We start from the raw sequence: 20,541 nt of genomic DNA, 5'->3' as shown, positions 1-20,541 counted from the left end.
CTGTCTTGTGCCTTCTCTTCACCCAGATCGTGTCTTCTCACACTTCCTTCCCAGATAGTTTCCTCCTTCTCCCCTCTGGGCCTCCAAGCATGCATCCTTCCAGAAATGGCCTGAGGTCACAGGAATGTTCCTTCTTTCCCCACTGCTGCTGTTGCTGGTAATTATCCCAGCCACCTTCCTAAGTACCCATCCACCTGAGGAAGGAGAAAAGGAGGGACACTAGGGATAGCACCATCTATGTCAAATCAAAACCTGACTATGGCCAAATCTAAATAATTAATAGGTGTCTACACTGGTAGAGATGTTGAAAAGTAAAAAGACACTCCTGCCTCTCAGCTGTCTATCTTTCACCTGGAGCCATAAACTGTACCTCTTCCTTAACTAGGCATTTCCTGTGCTCAGTAACTCAGCACCCTTGAACAGCACTTATCTCTACAATGAGCATTGCACATCAAATTGCCCTGCCCCTTGTGACCTCTGAGATGTCACTACTCAGGGGTCCCTGAAGGACGTGGTTAATGACACAGAGGTGGAACACAGAGGACGTGGCCTTGGGAAGTCTGGGCTGGCAAAAGGAGACAGAGGATAATAAAACAAAAATTCAACACTAAAGAAAAAATAATAGTGAGTGTTCAAAGCAGTGGTCATTAACCTACATCTTCTTCTCTTCTCCCTCATTCTGCTGTCAATTCCTGGAGGAGAGTTTGTCTTGCCCATCACTATATTTCCACACCAGGCACCCTGTGTGGCACCCAATAGTCTCCAGTCTCAATGACATCTTTTATTTTCTCCAATTCACAAAGCTCTTTCCTATTTTGAGCCTTAGCACAAGCTAAGAACATCCGATTTGGAGCACTTTCTCTTGTTAAATGATGAACTCCTTCTTTTAATTCACAGCTTCAGTGTGAGCTCCTTGAAAAGCCCTTTCTTCATTTAAAGCAAAGTACACACACACACACGTGTGCACACACACACATACTCTTATGTGCACACACACACACACGGGTTACTCTTTATTCTAGCGTCCTGCTTATCTTCTCCATAGCCCATATGACAATTTATAATTATTTATTTGTTTGTTTCTTGTATAGAAATTTGACTGCAAGTTCTAGGAAGGGAAAATCCATATCCATCCTGTCCGTCTTTCCAACAATTAGCACATCCAAGGCACTCAACAGATAATAGTTTAAAGAACAAAATAATAAATATATAAAATCAGAATTTAATAAACCTATACAAAATTTTAATTCTATGTTACATAAGAAATTAGCTTTAAATAAAAGTGGCATCTTAGACCAATAGTGGAAAAGTGCATTATCCAGTAACTGTCTAGGATTGACTGAATAACAAAAACTAAGCTGACTCCCTTTGATATAGTTTGGATGTTTGTCCCCTCCCTATCTCCTGTTGAAATGTAATTCTCAATACTGGATGTTGGACTTGGCAGGAGGTGTTGAATCATGGGGGTGGATCCCTCATTAATGGCTCGGTGCCATCCCTTTGGTGATAGGAGAGCTCTTGCTCTGCGTTCACACATGATCTGGTTGTTGAGAAATGTGTGGCACCTCTGCACTTCCTCTCTTGCTCCTGCTCTTGCCATGAGACATACTGGTTCTCCATCACTTTCCTCCATAATTGTAAGCTCCCTGAGGCCCTCCAGAAAGGAAGCACCATGCTTCCTATACAGCCTGCAGAACCGTATGCCAAAATAAAACCACTTTTCCTTATAAATTACCCAGCCTCCGGTTCTTTCTTTATAGCCATGAAAGAACAGCCTAACACACCCTTCCTTCCTTAATGTATGTCAAAATCAATTCCAGATGAATCAAAGATATAAGCCTTTAAAAATTAAGCCATTAAAAGAACTTGGAGGAACACTTATGCAAGAAGATTTAAGCATCTTAATGCAGAAATGGTTTTTCTAAGCAAGTCAAAGAATAAAAGACTGATATATTTGAATACATCAGAGCTAATACTTTCTTCACATATATACCCTCAAAACAAACAAAGACAAAAGATAACAAACTGGGGAAAAATAATTGTTACACTTCATGAAGGCCTAGATTTTATTATAAATAAAGTGTTTTACAAACAAATAATGAAAATACTAATAACTCAAAAGAAAAATAAAGACCACAAACAAGCATACCACAGAAAAAAATACACAAATGGCTTTAAAGAAATGGGATATACAATTTCCAGGATATCAAATGAAAGAAATGTAAATTTAATAAAACACCATGTTTTTATCTTTGAATTGGCAGAAATGACAAAGTTTGACAATATTTAGTGTTAGCCAATATGTAGGGAAAATCACACTGGTATATTCATATAGTGGGAGTGAAATTTTCATTTTTTTAAAGTAAGCCTCATGGATCAGCTGGTCTTTAAGAGTGGTCCAGCATTTTATGTCAGTGTGGAGGACAACTTGGCAAGAGCTATCAGAATTTTCAGTGCACATAGTCTTTAGCCAGCAACTCTATTCTAAGATTTTATTCTACAGATAAGAAAGCACAACAAAGATGTGTATGAGATATTCATGCAAAAGATCAAAAACAATCTAAATGACCTTCAACGGTGGACTGACGAAGTAAGGTTTGGTTCATATCCATAACAGTTGACTACATAGCCACTGAAAAAGAAATGTGCCAGTGTCATATATCTCTTTAGTATATGAAATATACACTATATTAAGTGAAATAAGCAAGGCACAAAAAGACAAATATCACATGTTCTCCCTTATAACAAATATCACATGTTCTCCCTTATATGTGGGAGCTAAAAAATTGATCACATGAAGGTAGAGAGTGGATAGATGGAGAAAAGAGACTGGAAAGGGTGAGTTGTGGGGGAAGAGGAGAAGTGGGTTAAAGGGTACAAACACACACTAAGATGGAAGGAATAAATTCAATGTTGGATAGTAGAGTACGGTGGCTGTACTCAACAGAAATCTATTGTACTCAGGCAAACACTCTCAATACCCTGACTTGATCACTACTCATTATATGCATGTAACAAAATGTCTTATGTACCACATAAGTTTGTACAAATAAAAAAAGAAACATGTTGTAATAATCTCAGAAAAAAAAAGGAAAGACAAGAAATATGCAAGGCATGGAACAGAATACATTGTACAAACCCATTTGGTGAGGAAGAAAAGACAAGTTGGATCAAGATAAACAGAAAGGTAGGTAACTAGACAGACAGACCGACGGACATAGCTGAATATGCATGGATCACTTCAGGAAGGACTCACAGAAAACCTCTGGGGGAAGGCAAAAGGAAGTCAGTAGGCCGACTTTTCACGGGACCTTTATGTATTATTAGAAACAAATTTACCATCTGCACATATTACTTTTTAAATTCAAAACTCAGTAAAATTTTTTAAATGATCTAGTGTAATGCAATGTAGCCTTCGAAAAATTCTCTGTAATAATAATAACAATGTTAGTAAAAAATAGTAATATTTTTCTATTTGGTTAATGCTTTCATTATTAAAAGGCATAATATTTTAAATGAACACCAGAATATGAAAGAATAACTCAACAATTCAGAAGTGAGGCAGGTTTAGTCTTTTAGGTGGGAAGAAGCTATTCAACTTTAAAGGCCTAAACTTTATTTATTAAGAAGTATATTATTTTAAAAACATGGGTACCAAGGAAACCTGGGCAGTCTAAGTTTATCTGTAGCTAGAGCCACTCCCTACCCATCCCCAACAATGTATTCAAATTCAGTGCCAAAAGTTACTTATTAAACACAAGAGATATTATGTCCGGGGGAAAACTGTTGTAAACTTTGCCTGTAGGAGGACTGATCTCTTAATGAAATACGGAAAAACCATCTCAGAAAAAGGAAAATGGGCAATCGTCATGTAAGTACTCATTGCCTTTGGGAATTGGTTTTAATTTTGGTTAGCATGTGGAAGAATTTAAACTATAAAATCATGACTGATACTTGTATACTTTATCACTATGGTTACCCTTTAATATTGGTTTTAGCAACAGCATACCATGCTTTTAAAATGCATTGAGGCCGGGTGCGGTGGCTCATGCCTATACTCCCAGCACTTTGCAAGGCCAGAGTGGGCGGATTACTTGAGGTCAGGAGTTTGAGGTCAGCCTGGCCAACATGGTGAAACACTGTCTCTACTAAAAAAATTAAAAAAAAAAAAAAGGTTAGCTAGGTGTGGTGGAACATGCCTGTAGTCCCAGCTACTCAGGAGGCTGAGGCAGGAGAATCATTTGAACCTGGGAGGCGGAGGTTGCAATAAGCCGAGATTGCACCACTGCACTCCAACCTGGACTACAAGAGTGAAACTCCGTCTCAAAAAAAAAAAAAAAGCACTGGGGATATATTATTCCCTTATTGGCCAAAAATCTTTTAAGAGGGGCTAAAGAGAAAGAAGTATGTAAAATAAGGCAGTAAATAGTGCCTTGCAGAGAGCAAATGGTTAATATGTATCTGTAGAATGTATAACTAAAGCTGTTAGTTTGTAGCAAATTTGTATAAAACTTCATAAACTAAGCCCATTCAGAGTTATGTGGGAAAGATAGGTTCATGTTGCAAATATTAATAGACCAAGGTAAATACTCATGTAAGTCCACACAACTTGGATTGCAAGGTGAAAATATTCCATTATTATTTCTAAACATCCACATATTTGCAAATATCCATGGAATGGACTTAATATTTTACATTTCTTTTGAAATGTTTAGGCTCCTGAATAGTGTGTCTATAAATAGTTAATGACTAAAAACTGACTAAAACACTACCTTTTGGAACCAACTACACACAGGACAGATCAGAGTTGAATCTTGAATATTTTTTACATTGAAGTATATCTAAAGCTATTCCAATACAAATCTTAATAAGGTTTTGTGTACCTGCTGTAAATTTCCACAGCAAGAATGATATATTTCATGCACACTATGAGCAGAGAATAAAACTCCAAAACTTTCTGTAAACTGTTACTTTGTCTATAAGGTTTTTCCTTCGCTATATATTCAAGCTGCACTCAGATGTTTACAAACTTACAAATATATTCTTAGGAAAGGCATTGTTTTTCAAATCATCTACAAATAGCATTTTCATACCAGCAGAGATTATGAGCCATCCGTTCAGTGTATCTTTCAGAGAAACTGAAGCCTATTTTTCAAATATTTCTGATAGATGCAGAGGACCCCAGGAATAATCAATGGACCCTGCATTCACAGCTTAGGAGGATAATTTTGTCTTTTGAAAGTCAACCTAGGGAGCAGCTGGCCTTTAGGAGTGGACCAGCATTTTTATGTATTTTTTTTTAATCCTCAGAGCCAGTCGTACACCCTCTCAGAAGGCAGTCAACAGTTGCCTAAAGGGGACTCCCAACCCTCGACAGTCGTGCAGCCTCTCAGCCACCCATCACGGAATGGAGAGCCAGAGGCCCCACAGCCTGTAAGCACTTTATTTTCCCCCCAAATCATAGGTATGACCCCTGCTCTGTCATGGGGCCAATATGAGCCCCCAGTGATCTGTCATGTTGGACCCTCCACCAGCCACCAGCCATCATCAGGTGTGACTTCCAAGCAGGGAAATCTTCCCCTGCAAAAAGTTTGTTACTGTATTTACAGGTAATGTAAAAATGAACTCTTCTAGGGGCTTAGTTTCTGTTCCCAACAGTGTCTCATTAACAACTCCTTGAAATCAAGCACATGAGGCTACACCAGGACCACTATGACATTTCAGAAAATAGTAAAGGAACTCAACATGTGCACAAAGAATGAATACATGTAAAAAAGTAAATACAAAATCTTTTTAAAGAACAAAAAACTATCCCAGTAATGGCTTAACTTATTTGCATTAGAAAGTTACTTGAATATGTACAAACAAAACTAGAATGCAGGTGGTTTTGAAACAGCTACACAACCAAAACAAATATATAAATTAAATGATAATGTTATAAGTCAATGCTGTTTAAATGTATGTCATCAACATAGTGTAATAGACAATGTTATTTTGTTGAGATTCAATAGCTGTGCTCAACATGAAATGGTCCCAATGGCTATAATGCTGGGTTTGTTTTTTTTTTTTTTTTGAGTTTTACTTGGTTTTTGTTTTGGTTTGGTTTGTTTTCTGAATCTCAGCAAATCTAAAATATGATGTGGTATGTGACTTCTGAGTTCTTTTATCATATTTCTCTATTGAACCTACTGAGACACTTTTGTTTGTAAGCCTCCTTGTAATGCCGTGGGACCTTCTCTCGGCTTACACACATGGTGTTTCTATTAAATCTCCCTCTGTTCACTCTTCTTTCATCATTAGCCTGCAATAATTGAAGTATGGCTGTTTGGCATATAAACAATCGTAAATACAAACACAAATGCAGACATTTAAATCATGAGACAGGACTTGGTCATCTTGATGATCTAGGATGCTTTATATTAATTTTTAAGTTATTATCAGCATGAAATTCTAAAGACTCCTAGAAAAGTTTTTATTCCCCCAAGAATATGTCCACAGACCAGGGCCCATAGATAATTGACAACTATTATTGCAGAGCCAGTAGAATATTGGCCAGGAAATTGCATTTTTCAAGGTACTATCATCTGAAATCCTAACCAATCCTGAAACGAAAATTACTTTTGTGCTATCCTCAATTCTTTTGCCACTATTAATGTTTTTTTGAACCAAAGACCTAGTGTTTGTAACTAACCTATGTGGAGCAGCAGTAACCAAGATACTGGGTCATTATCATTCGCCAAATCACACAATGTTCAAAGAATTTCCTTATCCTGGAGGACATGTCCTTGTGTCCAGTGAGCTTTGCAGATAGAGTGTACACAGAGAGAAAGATCAGATCAGTGGAAAAATCTGCTTAGGTTTAGCTAGATGACTCTTCTATTGTCTGGGTTTTCACAAGAATCACTATCTAGGGAAAAATACAGAAGTGAGATCAATATTAAGATTACTTTACCACGGGAGTGTGGCTATAGGATATGTGCAGAATGACAGAGGGAGGGAGACCTAGTAGAGCCATTGATAAATGTGGAAATAATCACAAACTCAAATGGACTCATGATTTCTGGGAAATTACTTGCAAGGCTAATGAACAGGCAATAGAAAGGACTACAGCCCTGCTACTCAAAGTATGGTCCCTGGATTTGTAGCAGCATCCACATTGCGTGGGCACTTGTTAGAAATGCAGATGCTCAGCCCACTCAGATCTATTGAATCATAGTCTGCATTTTAACAGACTCTTCAAGTGATTTTCAGGCACATTAAAATCTTAGAAGCACTGGACTATGGAACGCATTGTCAAACTTGCCTGCATTGAGATCACCTGAGGAGTTCTAAAAGCCACCGATGCCTGGGTCCCAGCCCTAGAGTCTGAATTAATTGGTCTGGTGGTTGTCCTGCGCATCAGGGTTTGTAAGTGCTTCCCAGGTGGCTCTAATGTGCAGCAGAGTTTGAGAAACACTGGACTGTAGAATATGGCTAACCTTACAAGGAGAGCTCTGCACACTGGGGACAAAGGCAGATGGTCATTGCACATGCTCCTAACTGAAAACCGATTTGTAAATGTTAGAACATCTGTTCAGTGGTCTGCCACGTTGTTTGTGAACATGTCAAGTTTATGACTTGCTTGTGCCAATATTTAGCCAACATAAATATTGTCTCCAGTGGAGAACAGTTTGGGACTTGTGGCAGGTGAACACCAGGCAAGCTCAGATGAAGGTGGACCAAGAACATCCGAAAGCTGCATGACAAGTGGGGAAATAGATCCAGATTCCTGAGAAAAGAAGACAGGCTCTGGAGGCAGGTGAAATATGGCTGAGAATTTGAAATTAAAATAAGTATGGTCTTAACCAAGGGTGTGCATTAAACTGTGATCCCAAATCCAGAAGACCCATGATCAAGCCCTAGCAGAAAGCAGTCTGGATCATTTCAAAAGACTTAAATAAATATATAAGATCCTTATTTATTTATTTATTTAAGATCGTCTTAAATAAATAAGATTAGGAAATATTACTTTTTTTTTGAGACAGGGTCTTGCTCTGTTGCCCAGGCTGGAGTGCAGTGGCATAATTATGGCTCACTGCAGCCTCAACCTCCCTGGTTCAAGCAATCCTTTTACCTCAGACCTCCAAGTAGGTGGGACTACAGGCATGTGCCATCATGCCCAGCTAATTTTTTTAAAGACAGGTCATCCTATGTTGCCCAGGCTGGTCCCAAACTCCTGGGCTCAAGCGATCCTCCCACCTCAGCCTCCCAAAGTTCTGGGATTACAGGTGTGAGCCACTGCACTTGACCTCAGGAAATCTATTATCCCAGAAAGTTAGTCCTTCAGAATGCCACTGCAAAAGTGTAGGAGGAAGTGAAAAGGGCCTTTGATGTCAAAGCATGACATGCACCAATGCATACCTTCTTCATTTAAAGACAAGTCTCTGAAGGGTAGCTACATTTTAGGTACAATTATGCAATCTTGGCCTTTTGGATATTTTGTCTATGGTGGATACAAAAAAAAAAACAAACCAGCCATTGTAAGGAGGTGGTAAGAAGTCGGCAGAGGACAGATACACTGACAGAAGGAAGAACATGTTAAATGAAACCTCAACACAAGAATTCTAGAGCCGTGGGAGTCTGGGGCCACTTGGTGCAGGGGAGAGAATCCTGCATGTCCCAGCAGCGTGAGCCCACCTCCCAGTGCTACAGCCACAGCAACAGGAACCAAAACTAAAACTCCCAGTGGTGATGGTTGTAACTGGAAGTTTAAACGAGACCTTCTGAAATGTTAATGATAATAACTGACATTTATAAAGTGCTTACTAGACTGTGAGCTGTTTTGAGGGTGTGAACAGTGACCCTGGAAGTTTGAGTCCTTCACGCCACCAAGCACTTCACATGTGTTACGTCATTTGGTCTTCACAACAATCCTATCAGGGAGATACTATTATTAGTCCCCTTTTAAATATGGGGAAAGTAAGGCAAAGAGAGTTTAGGTAAATTGTTCCTAGTTGGACAGCTAGTAAGAGGTCAAGCACAGATTTGGATTTAGGCACAAATTTTTAACACTATGCCTTGGGTTCAATAAAGCTTCTTTTTACGCCAAATAGAAGATTAACCTATTGGGATTTCTGAAACTGTTGAACTGAATCATCACCTCGTCATCTCTTTAGCCCCTTCCCTGAGCTTTCTCCATCCCCTGCCCCCCAAGCTGGATTGGATGCTCTTCCTTAAGGCTTCCATAGTTCTCTCTGCATAACTATTACTCCACTCCCATGTGGTTTTAGAACCATCTGGGTTTTTTGTTTTTGTTTTGTGTTTTGAGACAGGATCTCGCTCTGTTGCAAAGGCTGGAGTGCAGTGTCACAATCACTGCTCACTGCAGCCTCAGCCTCTCGGGGTTCTCCTACCTCAGTACCCCCATACCCCCAAGTAGCTGGGACCACAGGCGAGCATGACAACGCCCAGCTACTTTTTAATTTTTTGTAGAGATGGGGGGCCTTCCTATGTTGCTCAGGCTGGTCTAGAACTCTGGGGCTCAAGAATCCTCCAACCTCAGCCTCCCAAAGTGCTGGGATTACAGGTGCGAGCCACTGCGCCCAACAGAACCACCTGTTTTGTATACCTGCCTCACACTGGACTGATGGTTTCCTGAAGGTAGAATTGTATTTTGTTCACCTATATATCCCCATCACCAACACAATGCCTGCAGCATGGTAGATGCTTAATAAAATTTGGATAAATTCATCAATGCATTCATTACATTTTCTAAATAAATCTTAAACAAATCAGTGTTTTGCCCAGTTGGAGTTCAAATTCTTATATCTATTTACATTCCCAGACCAATTCATGTGCAAGGCCCTAGCGTCTGTATATTTTTAAACTCCCCAAATGATTCTAATGTATCCAAAGTTGAGAGCCATGAGTCTAACGTCAGGTATTCTAGTGCAGTAGTTTTCAAAGGAGGTCTCCCAGGCCTGCATCATTGGTATAATCCAGGATCTTGTTAGGAATGCAAATTCTGGAGCCCCACCCCAGATCTACAGAATCAAAAACTCTGGAGATGGGATCCAGCAATCTGCATCTGAACAAGCCTTCCACGTGAAACTGATATGTGCTCAAGTTTGAGAATGACAGTTGAAGCATAAGCCTTTCCCATGCCCAGGCTGGGGCTGTGCCTCAGCATTGGCTATGGGGAACTCCCACCATTCAACCTACAGAGATGCCCAGATGATGGCATTGAAACCCGGGTTAGCACCACACCTTCCTCCCCAGGCTTCTCACCCTGAATGCAGCCTGTAGAACTCCCCCATTCTGCTCCTTTCCCCACCCCACCCAGGCTTCCCTCTCTCCCTGCTGCCATGTAAGATGTGACTTTGCTCCTCCTTCACCTTCTGCCATAACTGTGAAGCCTCCCCAACCATGTGGAACTGTGAGTCCATGAAACTTCTTTCCTTTATAAATTACCCAGTCTGGGGTATGTCTTTATTAGCAGCATGAAAATGAGCTAATACAGACAGCAATAATTGGATTTAGGAAATACTCTAAATCCAGGATGATTTCATTTTGAGATCCTTAACTAATTACATCTACAAAGACTCTCTTTCCAAATAAGGTGAATTCTGCGGCTGTGAGTAGACATGAGTTGGGTGAGGGGGTGGGGGTGATACTGTTCAACCTACGACACTAAGGAAATTAGATTTTATTTCCTTAGGCTAGCAGTGATTTTAAACTTCAGCACATTAGAGTTCCTTGGAAGGCTTTCTTAAATGGAGAGTTGGGTCCAACCCCCAGAATGTTGATTCAGTAAATCTAAGGTGGAGCCCGAGAGTCTGCATTTCTGAGTTCCCTGGTGATGTTGGTACTGCTGGTCTAGGAACTACACTTTGAGAACTGCTGCCTTAGGCATAAGGAAGCCCAAGTCAGAATCAGACAAGGGAGTAACAACTTGAGTGCTGCTTTTAGCTAGACCATGCTGGAAGCTAGTGGAGAAGGGCTTGGAGAGAAACATGACCAGAGGCAAGTCAAGCACTTGGGAAGCAGTGGCCCTGAGAGAAATGAAGACCCTCTGCCACCCTCCGCCCTCATCGGCTAAAATAGCAACAATGGAATTGGGGAGAAGGTAGATCTGAGTCAAACGAACATAACTTGCTAAGTGGATGTGGGAGGTGAGGGAAAGGAAGATGACAGAGTGATTCCAGGTGTCTTGTCTAGTTTGTGCACAGGTGGATGGTGGCACATCCCAGGGATGTAAGGCAATGACAGATTGAATTTGGTTTGGGGATCTATAGAGTTTGAGATATCTTTGCGAAGTATGAGTTCACAGTTGTTTTTGTTTGTTTGTTGGACAATTAGTATGTGTTTGATCGAAAGTAGCACACCACAGGACCCACTTTGGCTTAAATAACAAAGACATTTAATTGTCAATTCTAACAGGAGCTCTGAATTAAGCTGATTCCAGTGTTGGTTCAGCAGTTCAGTACATCATTAGGGACCCAAGCTATGTCTGCCTTTCTGTCAGACATACTCTGGATGTATTAGCAATGTCTCCCCGCCTAGGTGCAAGATAATTGTCATGTGTTCAAGTTAATGATCTCTCAAGATAGTCACAAGCAAGAAGGAAGCAGATACAGGGAAAAAATACCTTCTTCCTTATGTACAACTCCCCTATCAGGGAGGAAAATCTTTCTGCAAAGCTCCAAGCAGCAGACATCCCTTTCTATCTCACTGGCCAGAACTGGTCAAAAGCCCAACCCAAGACTGGCAAAGAGGAAGAGGAGAGCCTTGAATCATAATTCATCCCTGAGGCTGAACAAATCATCTTCTCAGTTCTCTCTCTCTTCTTTCTATGTGTTGGCCTCTTTCTCTCCTACTGAAAATAAGCTTTTTGTTTTCCTGGTATGGGAAGCAAAAGGGGCTGGTGAGAGGGAGGCATGGCCATAGATAGTTCAGGCACCAAGAGAACTCCATGGCCTCACATAGCTCCAGATTAGCAGCCTCAAGGAAAATCTCTTCTTTCTCTAAGTATCGATAAGATGTCAGGGAAGAATTCCAGTTGGCTTGGGTCATGGACCTACCCTGTGAATAATCATAGTAAGTAAGGTTGGCCTTATCTTTATCATCACCGCTTTCTTATAACTATTATATTTATTAATATACTACTGCTATTACTACTACCACTACTGATACTAATACTACTAGATGGACTGAAATAGAAAGAGGATGCAAACTTGAAAATCAGATAGAAAGGGAGAAAATAATTCTCTTTCCAAATAATGGGGACTTGGATGGTTGTAGTAGGAATGAAGAGGAAGATAAAATGTTAAAGATAATTTTAAAGAAATAATAGACTAAAAATTAATTAATTAACTAAAAGAATTAATTTTTTTGGATCCAATGCATAAACTCTTCTACCAAGGGAAAGAATAATATTCATTGTTTTGATGCTGATTGAGACAGAAATTTGCTCAAAGCAAATTTAGCTATTTTACCTTGTTTCCTTTTCAGCAAATCAGAACTTGTCCACATACTGTTGACTGCATCCTGCTACACAGCACATTTGATGCCATGAAGGCCCCGCTCAGCCCCCAATATTCTCACTTTTCAATTCCATCTGCCCACTTATCATTGACTCTTGAGGATTCCAGAGTACACTTGCTACCTTTTTTCCTGCAAGTAATGAATCCCATGTTCATACTCTCATTGAATTGGCAAAAGACGACCTTTGGCAATATAAGAAGGAAATGGATCATTCTTTTCTAATGAGAAACGTGCTTCATTTTTCATAACTCCTGAAAGCATGGTTCCTTTCACGGTTGAGAAATAGCCATCATCTCCCCACAACCACTTTATCCTCCAAGTTCTCTTTTGTTGATGCAATACAGTGGTAATTGGATATCTGGAAGTTTAGCACTCTTCAGAGGTCTCCAACTCCCCAAACAATCTGTGGACAACCTCAAAGCAGACAGTCATTTTCCCCAGGACACAAAATCTTGTTTCCAGATAATGAATGCTATTCTGCCTCTACTAGAAACTCCAAGTTCTCCAGCCCAACACAGCACTCAAGGGCCCCTAAGAATGAGTCAACAGAGAGATGTCACTTGGGCACGTCGCCCTGCCGGTGTAGGCTGGGATGTTCACAACAATCTTGATGCAGACAAAGAAGCAGGAGGTGACAACAGGTTTCTCACTTTGAACTGATCTCAGCTCACACCTTCCTCCTAGTTACCTTATCTCAGCACTCATCTTTCAGATTTGTCATCTGGGTTTCTTTGCAAAAAAAATTAAAGAAAGTGAGACATCATGGTCCATTTCTATTCTTCCCTTTTAAGTTAGCACAGCAATTTGCCCTTGGTGACTGGAGGCCTTGCTTTAGTCAGTACCTGTGTGCCGTTTACCACCAGAGGCTTGGCCTTCTCCACACTTTTTAAAGAGACCCGTTGACAGAATCATTACAACCATTCAGCCAGGGTTGTGGACCCTTGGCACATTAGTCCTTGGCACTGCTGACATTTGGGCCCAGGTAATTATTTGTGTGTGTGTGGGCGGGGGGAGGGGGGCTGTCTGTTCTGTGCATTACTGAAGGATGTTTAGCAGAATCCTGGCCTCTATCACTAGATATTCCAGTAATACTCCCCTACTCGTGCCAACTGAAAATGTCTCCAGACATTGCCAATTGTCTCCTGGGAGACAAAAATCGCTCCTGGTTTATTGAGAACCACTGCTTAAATGGGAAAACAAGGCTCCAGGGCAGATGTCCTCAGAATGTCTTTATGTCACTGGATCTCCACCAGAAATCACCATTCCTGGCCTTCTGGCCCAGGCATGTCCCTACACTGATTTCTTCTCTTATAACAGAGAAAAGTCAGCTTCTCTTAAAGATTGACCCTTATCCTCCTGTTGATGACAGCAGCAGCCAAGAGGCAGCAGTTTTTCTCAAAACTGTTAGCCCATGAGTAACAACTTCTTCTTTTTTAAAAATTCTTTATTTCTGTAGGTTTTGGGGGAACAGGTGGTATTTGGTTACATGAGTAAGTTCTTCAGTGGTCATTTGTGAGATTTTGGTGCACCCATCACCCGAGCAGTATACACTGAACCCTATTTGTAGTTTTTTATTCCTTACCCTCTCCCACCCTTTCCCCCAAGTCCCAAAAATCCATTGTATCATTCTTATGCCTTTCCGTCCTCATAGCTTAGCTCCCACTTATGAGTGAGAACATATGATGTTTGGTTTTCTGTTCCTGAGTTACTTCACTTAGAATAGTATTCTCCGATCCCATCCAGGTTGCTGCAAATGCCATTAATTCATTCCTTTTTATGGATGAGTAGTAGTCTATTGTATATATATACCACAGCTTCTTTATCCACTCATTGATTGATGGGCATTTGGGTTGGTTCCACACTTTTACAATCGCAAATTGTGATGCTATTAATATGCATGTGCAAGTATCTTTTTCATATAATGACTCCTTTTCCTCTAGGTAGATACCCAGTAGTGAGATTGCTGGATCAAATAGTAGTTCTTATACCAGAGTGAGAAGGGTTTCACTGCAGAAACCCTCAGTAAAAAGGCTGCTGGGCTGCTGGGCTGCTGGATTTCCTGCCTAGATGAGCAGTGCTCCCCTGGAAAGACACAGGCTGGAACCTTCAGGAGCTGATTGGCTCACCTCTCCTCTGTTTGGGTGTAGCCCCCAAAAGGGCTACCCCACTTGGACTCCCTATACCACAGCTCAGTGCATGGCAGGATGCCCACATTGTTTACACTCCTGAGGATACCATCAGTACCTTCAGGTACAATGGTGCCCACCAGTTTAAGGCACAACATATTGAAGGGCCTTCAAGTCAGGTCTCCTAACTCCTACCCAGCCCTGCAGTCACCTTTGATAAGGAAATATCACATCAACACATGTAACCCAGACGGCATAGCCTAAGGAAGCTTGTCTTTCTGCAAAATGACCTAACTATACCAATCTTCATTAAAAGGTGCTGAAATGCCAACATGGAAGCAATCCCAAATGTAATAGAAAGGTCATGTTTTAATCTAAAGAACTGAACTCATTTTTCAGAACATACAGTCAACATATGCAAGCAAATCATGTTGAGCTGTGATCCAAATGGATGTTTTTCTAGTTTTAGTTTTAGTTGTTAAATGATACAAATATTTCTGCCCCTTTAGAGTGATAGCCAAACACTTAGTCATCATGTAAGTCACTGTAATACTGCATCTTGGAAAGGAGGTATCAACAGCAATGAACAACTCTGTAACATTCTAGCACCCTACTAAGGTGGGCAGAGCTCAAGTTTCCTAACACACTTTCCCAACAGCTCTCTGATCAACCCCCGCAGATTAATAAACTTCTAATGTGGGAAGAGGTTCTAGGCATGAAGGAATTGGCTTGCTTTTAGTCGGTGTGAAATCCTGGAGAATCCTAATGAAAACAGCAATAACTACATGATGAAATACCAGATATTCGTATTCAAACTGTGCTTAAATATACCCAACAGGGTATACTGCCAAATATATTTTTTTCTGTTGGGTAGTTTTACGACTTAATGAAACCAATATGTCACTAATCACCCAAGATTCATGCTTCAGATGTGAATGGCCCCTCTATTTTGTTTCAAATTGCTCATCAATCTCTAATAACCATGTCTGTGGAAATGTCACCAAGATATTTTCTGGCTCTGAATTCATGAATGTTAAAAGTACAATAATTTGCATTCATACTAACTGGCTTCAAAGTGCAAATGAGTAACCGGTTAGAGGTAAAAGAACATTGTTCTGAGAAAGATAGGAGATGGATGTTTCCATAAGGTGACCCTGAGCAGGTGACTTAACAACCAGGCTTCAGTTTCTTTATTTGTAAATGAGGGGATTGGATACATTCAATGTCTCCCAAACTTCAGTTTTAAGTACAACCTTCATGATTGTTGCCAAATATATGGGTTACCTCTTCTACTAATTATTCTATTAATTATTTTTAAATATGCACTTTTTAATATAAATTAATCTTAAAAGGAAATTTTATACTGATACCATAAATGGAAAATTAATATCAGTTGACATAAATATAGATAACTAAATGAAAGCAAAAAGAATGTATTAAATTCTAACTAAATTTGATGTTGCCAGCTGAAGGGTAAGGTCCTATCCTCTGACTAAAAAAGGACCTGTTTACATGGTCTACATGGGATACAGTGGGAGTCCACAAAGTAAATAATGAGGCTTTGTGGGCCACAGAACCTCTGGTGCAAGTAGGTAACTCTGCCATTGTAGCGTGAAAGAAGCCATAGGCCAAATGTAAATGAATGGGTTGGCTGTGTTCCAACAAAACTTTATTTACAAAAATAAGTAATGGGCCAGATATGGTCCTCAGTCTGCAGTTTGCCAACCCCTGGATTAGACGAGTGTGAAAGATCCACTATCACTAAGCAAAGACTTAATCAGAAGAGTTGGGAGAGAATTTTAAAAGGAGTTCCTTTCCTAGTTGGAGGTCCAATGGCTTTAATGCTTTCAGTGTTCCATGTCACCCATTTGGAAAAACCTGGGTTCAATTTTCACTTTAAGATTTCATGCTAAACCTCTTCCCTTTATCTTTAGCATCTTGGATAAGGTCAAGGATTTCTTTCTTGTGTAAACCTTCAGCACGTTTCTAAGTTGTCTTCCTCCTTTACCGGGATATCAACAGCGGAAGTTTCTAATTTTTCTCAGACTAACGGTTCTCAACCCTGGCTGCTTGTTAGAATTGTCTGGGGAGTTTTAGAAATATTTATACCTGATATATCCCTGTACCTCAGAGATTCTGATTTCATAGGATCAGACTGGGATCCCAAATGATTTTGAGTGCAATCAGGGTTGAAAGGCTACTAATCTATATCTTGGCCAGGTCACTTTCCTCAGAGTCCATTATTTTCTCCATTTGGTATTAAATTCTAAGAGCCCCAAACTCTATTTAGCTCAAACTGTTTCACACCCGAAGGTCTTAGGACTTCACTTTCATTTGTGATTCCTGTTATTTCTCCAACTGAGGTCTGATTGAGCCCTCCCAGACACCTTGGTTAAATTTACTGTTCCTCTTTTCATTCTCTCTGCTTCATCACCTTGGAAAGCTTGACACTATTCTCAGCTCAAGATTTCTATCCAGATAAGTTTCCTGTTCCATTCTTCTGTCCCTACTACTGCCACTGACTCTGACATTAATACAAACTGGGAGCAAGACCAGGACGCAAAGAAAAGGCATTCAGTGTATTCTGTAACATACAAAGGAAGAAGATTCTTCCTCCCATGGAAAAGAAGATAACATTTACCAAGTACCTACAATGTGTCAAGCATTGTGCTAGGTGCTGGGGATATGAGAGTGAACATGACATAACCTAGCCTCCAAAAGTCTTACAGTCTAGGGAAGGAAATAGACTAATAAAAAAGTATGATAATGTATCTGTAAAAAGATCTGATAGAAGACTCTAGAGTGGAGGGTAGAACAAAAGAGTCAGTGGTGTGCTAGAATATGTCTCACCACCAGCTCTCTAGGAGAAAACAAAAGCCTAATTTGTGGTGCTTGCCAATTTCTGTGGTGTAAATACTTTCACCGTGACTGATTTCAGGTTACCAGCATGATCTCGCCAAGCAGAGTTGGGAAGAGATCACACAATTTGTTCTTGCCAGCTTGCAAAGTCAGCTCCAGCTAGCAGGGCCAACCATCCTGGTTTACCTGGAACTGTCCCAGTTTTAGCACTTAAAGACCCACATTCCAGGGAACCCCTATGTCCTGGGCAATCAAACAGTTTAGCTTCAGCACACCACTGGAAGAATTCGATTCTTCCCAAGAGGATCAGGAATGGTTTCAGAAAGGGGAGGCTTCAGCTTATTTGCTTAAGTAGAAACATTCTCCACTGTTGCCAATGGAATCAATGGCTCTGTGCTGTCAATCTCAAGTTTCTTTGGTCCTCCGAGGACTCAGGAAGTTGCAGGGAGGAATCCACTTGCAGCATCCCCCCTTTTTCCTCCCCCTGCCTCCCACTGATGGGCCCCTTGGGAATCAAACAACTCAGCAATCCATTTGCATAGATTCTGTCAAGCAGGGAGAAGTGATATTTTACCTATAAATATATTTGGAAATTTATCCAGCTGGAAAGCAGGCACCCATCAGAAGTAAGCATATTGGAAACCTTGGCCATCCCACTGGCTTCGTGTCTTTTCAGTCTTCAAAATGTGTCTGCTAAAATTCAGCCCCCTCGTACACTGTAGTATTTTAGCTATGATCCCTCCTCTACTTGAAGGGAAAGATACTTTAGGAAAGGGAGAACTGGAAGATTGGGTGTGAAATGAGGAGGGAAGGAGAAGGAAGAAGCTTCCTAACAGCCTTTGAAGGGCAGAAGGGCCACTTCCTCCCCTGCCAGCCCTGAGTCATCATAATGAAACCTCCCTGTCCAGCGCTCTGACATTGTCTTATTTAATCTTCCTGAGATTCTTCAGGGTGGGCAGGTATTAGTCCCATTTTACAAATGAGAGGCAGAAAACATGATTCTATTAGCATCGGAAGGAATATTGGGAGCAGAATTTGACAATAGTGCCTCTCCTACATACACACTTTGCTCACTGGGAGATGGCTGTCTCTTTTGCCTTGCAAATAGCGGTGACTTCATTTTTCATTCTACTTTCTATTTTCTCATCATCAAGAATATTTATTGATCCTACAGCTATGCAAGGGGTTCTTGGCTTCTCTGGTCACTGGACAAGTCTCAGGTCTCATCTAGTGTTTCTGTAAAAGACTATCATTCTAAGAGTTGAACTGAACTTTTCTTTCTTTCTTTCTTTCTTTCTTTCTTTTCTTTTCTTTCTTTCTTTCTTTCTTTCTTTCTTTTCTTTTCTTTCTTTTTCTTTCTTTCTTTTTGAGACAGGGTCTCACTCTGTCACCCAGGCTGGAGTGCAGTAGTGCAACCACGGCTCACTGCAACTTCAACTTCCTGGCCTCAAGTGATTCTCCTGCTTCAGCCTCAGCCTCCCAAGTAGCTGGGACTACTGGCACACACCACCATGCCAAGCTAAATGTTTAAAATTTTTTGTAGAGACAGGGTCTCATTATGTTGCCCAGGCTGGTCTTGAACTCCTGGTCTCAAGCAATCCTCCCGCCTTGGCCTCCCAAAGTGCTGGAATTACTGGCATGAGCCACCCTACCTGGCCCAGCTTTTCTATTATTAAATAAAAAATAATAACTATTGTTTAGACAATAACCCCAAAAACCCATTAATGAGAAGTCAATAGTAGAGTTTCTGAATCCAGACTGCATGGGTTTGAATCCCTATCTCATCATACTTGTGTGTCTTGGTTTTTCTCATCTGCAAAATAGGAGGTAATAATACCTACCCCATAGGGTTGTTGGGAGAATTAAACGAGTTGTTATTTGTAAACGGTCTGGACCCATGCCCGGCACATATGAAGTGCTCTATATTTTGCTGTCATTCTCAATTTTGAGTTTTCCTCCCATACATCTCTCTTAGAACTTTAGCCCCTGCTACTCTTTATCTATGAGTACAAAGTGATTTCTAATTTAGGACAAGCTTTTGTAAACAGTCATTTTGAGCTTCCTATAGTAAACTTCCAATTTTAAAGGCACTACACAAAGCACCATGCAAAGGGCTCACTCAACACTCAGCAGGAATCAGGTCAAGATGGAAGAAAGGAATAAAAATAACACTCAGCACTCGCCACGTGTTGAATATCCTGCCAAGCGCTCTTGATACATATTCTCCTAACAACCCATACGAGGTGGGTACTATTATTACCATCTTTCAGATGGGAAAACAGCCTTGGAAAAGATACGGAGGAAAAAACAGCCTCGTGCCTGGTTCAAAGGTAGATGTCTGTGAGAGAGGAGGCAGAACTTATGTGACCTCAAAGAAGAACCTTCCCCAAACTGGACTCAGTTTCCTTAAATCTGTAGTATTCTTAAGATCTATACAAGGCAAGTTTACAATGGAATATTATTCAGCCTCAAAAAAGAAGGAAATTCTGCCATTTGTGACAACTTGAACAAACCTGGGGAACATTATGCTAAGTGAAATAAGCCAGAAAAATAAATACTGCATGATTCTACTTACATGAGGTACCTAAAATAGTCAAACTCATAGAAGTAAAGAATAGAACTGTACTTACCAGGGACCAGAGGGAGGGGAAATGAAGCACTGTTCAACTGGTACAAAGTTTTGGTTACGCAAGATGAATTCGTTCTAGAGATCTGGAGTACAGCAAACTGTACCCTATACTTTATTACACACTTAAAAAATTGTTAAGGTCAATTGTTAAGGTCAAGTGCAGTGGCTCATGCCTGTAATCCTAATACTTATGGAGGCCAAGACTGAAGGATCACATGAGGCGGGAGGATTGCTTGAACCCAGGAGTTCAAGACCAGCCTGGGCAACATAGTGAGTCCCTCTTGCTACAAAAAATTTTTAAATATAAAGTATTATTTGTTTAATGGGTTGATGTCAAGTTAAATGTTCTTAACACACACACACACACACACACACACACACACGGGGACACAAGGAAACGTTCAT

General features: G+C 40.5%; 2 protein-coding genes across 14 annotated transcripts in view; one reads left to right on the top strand and one right to left on the bottom strand.

The window, feature by feature from the left end:
- The window catches only part of FAM91A1 (family with sequence similarity 91 member A1), a 203,497-nt gene that overhangs the window by 74,612 nt on the left and 108,344 nt on the right, over positions 1-20,541 (bottom strand). Inside the window, exon 2 of one of the 12 annotated variants that reach the window (XM_054657012.1) lies at positions 1-194. The exons of the other annotated variants lie outside the window; for them this stretch is intronic. The gene's annotated coding sequence lies outside the window, so the exon portion shown is untranslated. The remainder of the gene's footprint in view (positions 195-20,541) is intronic. 12 annotated transcript variants of the gene reach the window in all.
- Positions 3,777-20,541, top strand: part of ANXA13 (annexin A13) — a 56,787-nt gene continuing 40,022 nt past the window's right edge. Inside the window, exons 1-2 of one of the 2 annotated variants that reach the window (XM_001149806.7) lie at positions 3,777-3,871; positions 5,311-5,433. In XM_001149806.7, the coding sequence (XP_001149806.1) occupies positions 3,857-3,871; positions 5,311-5,433 (138 nt within the window). In that variant the 5' untranslated portion in view covers positions 3,777-3,856. The remainder of the gene's footprint in view (positions 3,872-5,310; positions 5,434-20,541) is intronic. The other variant, XM_001149745.5, reaches the window with a different exon arrangement.

The sequence above is a fragment of the Pan troglodytes genome, chromosome 7 (assembly GCF_028858775.2).
Source record: "Pan troglodytes isolate AG18354 chromosome 7, NHGRI_mPanTro3-v2.0_pri, whole genome shotgun sequence".
NCBI lineage: Eukaryota > Metazoa > Chordata > Mammalia > Primates > Hominidae > Pan > Pan troglodytes.
Note: the sequence above shows the minus strand (reverse complement) of the source record. Positions and strands in the feature narration are given on the sequence as shown.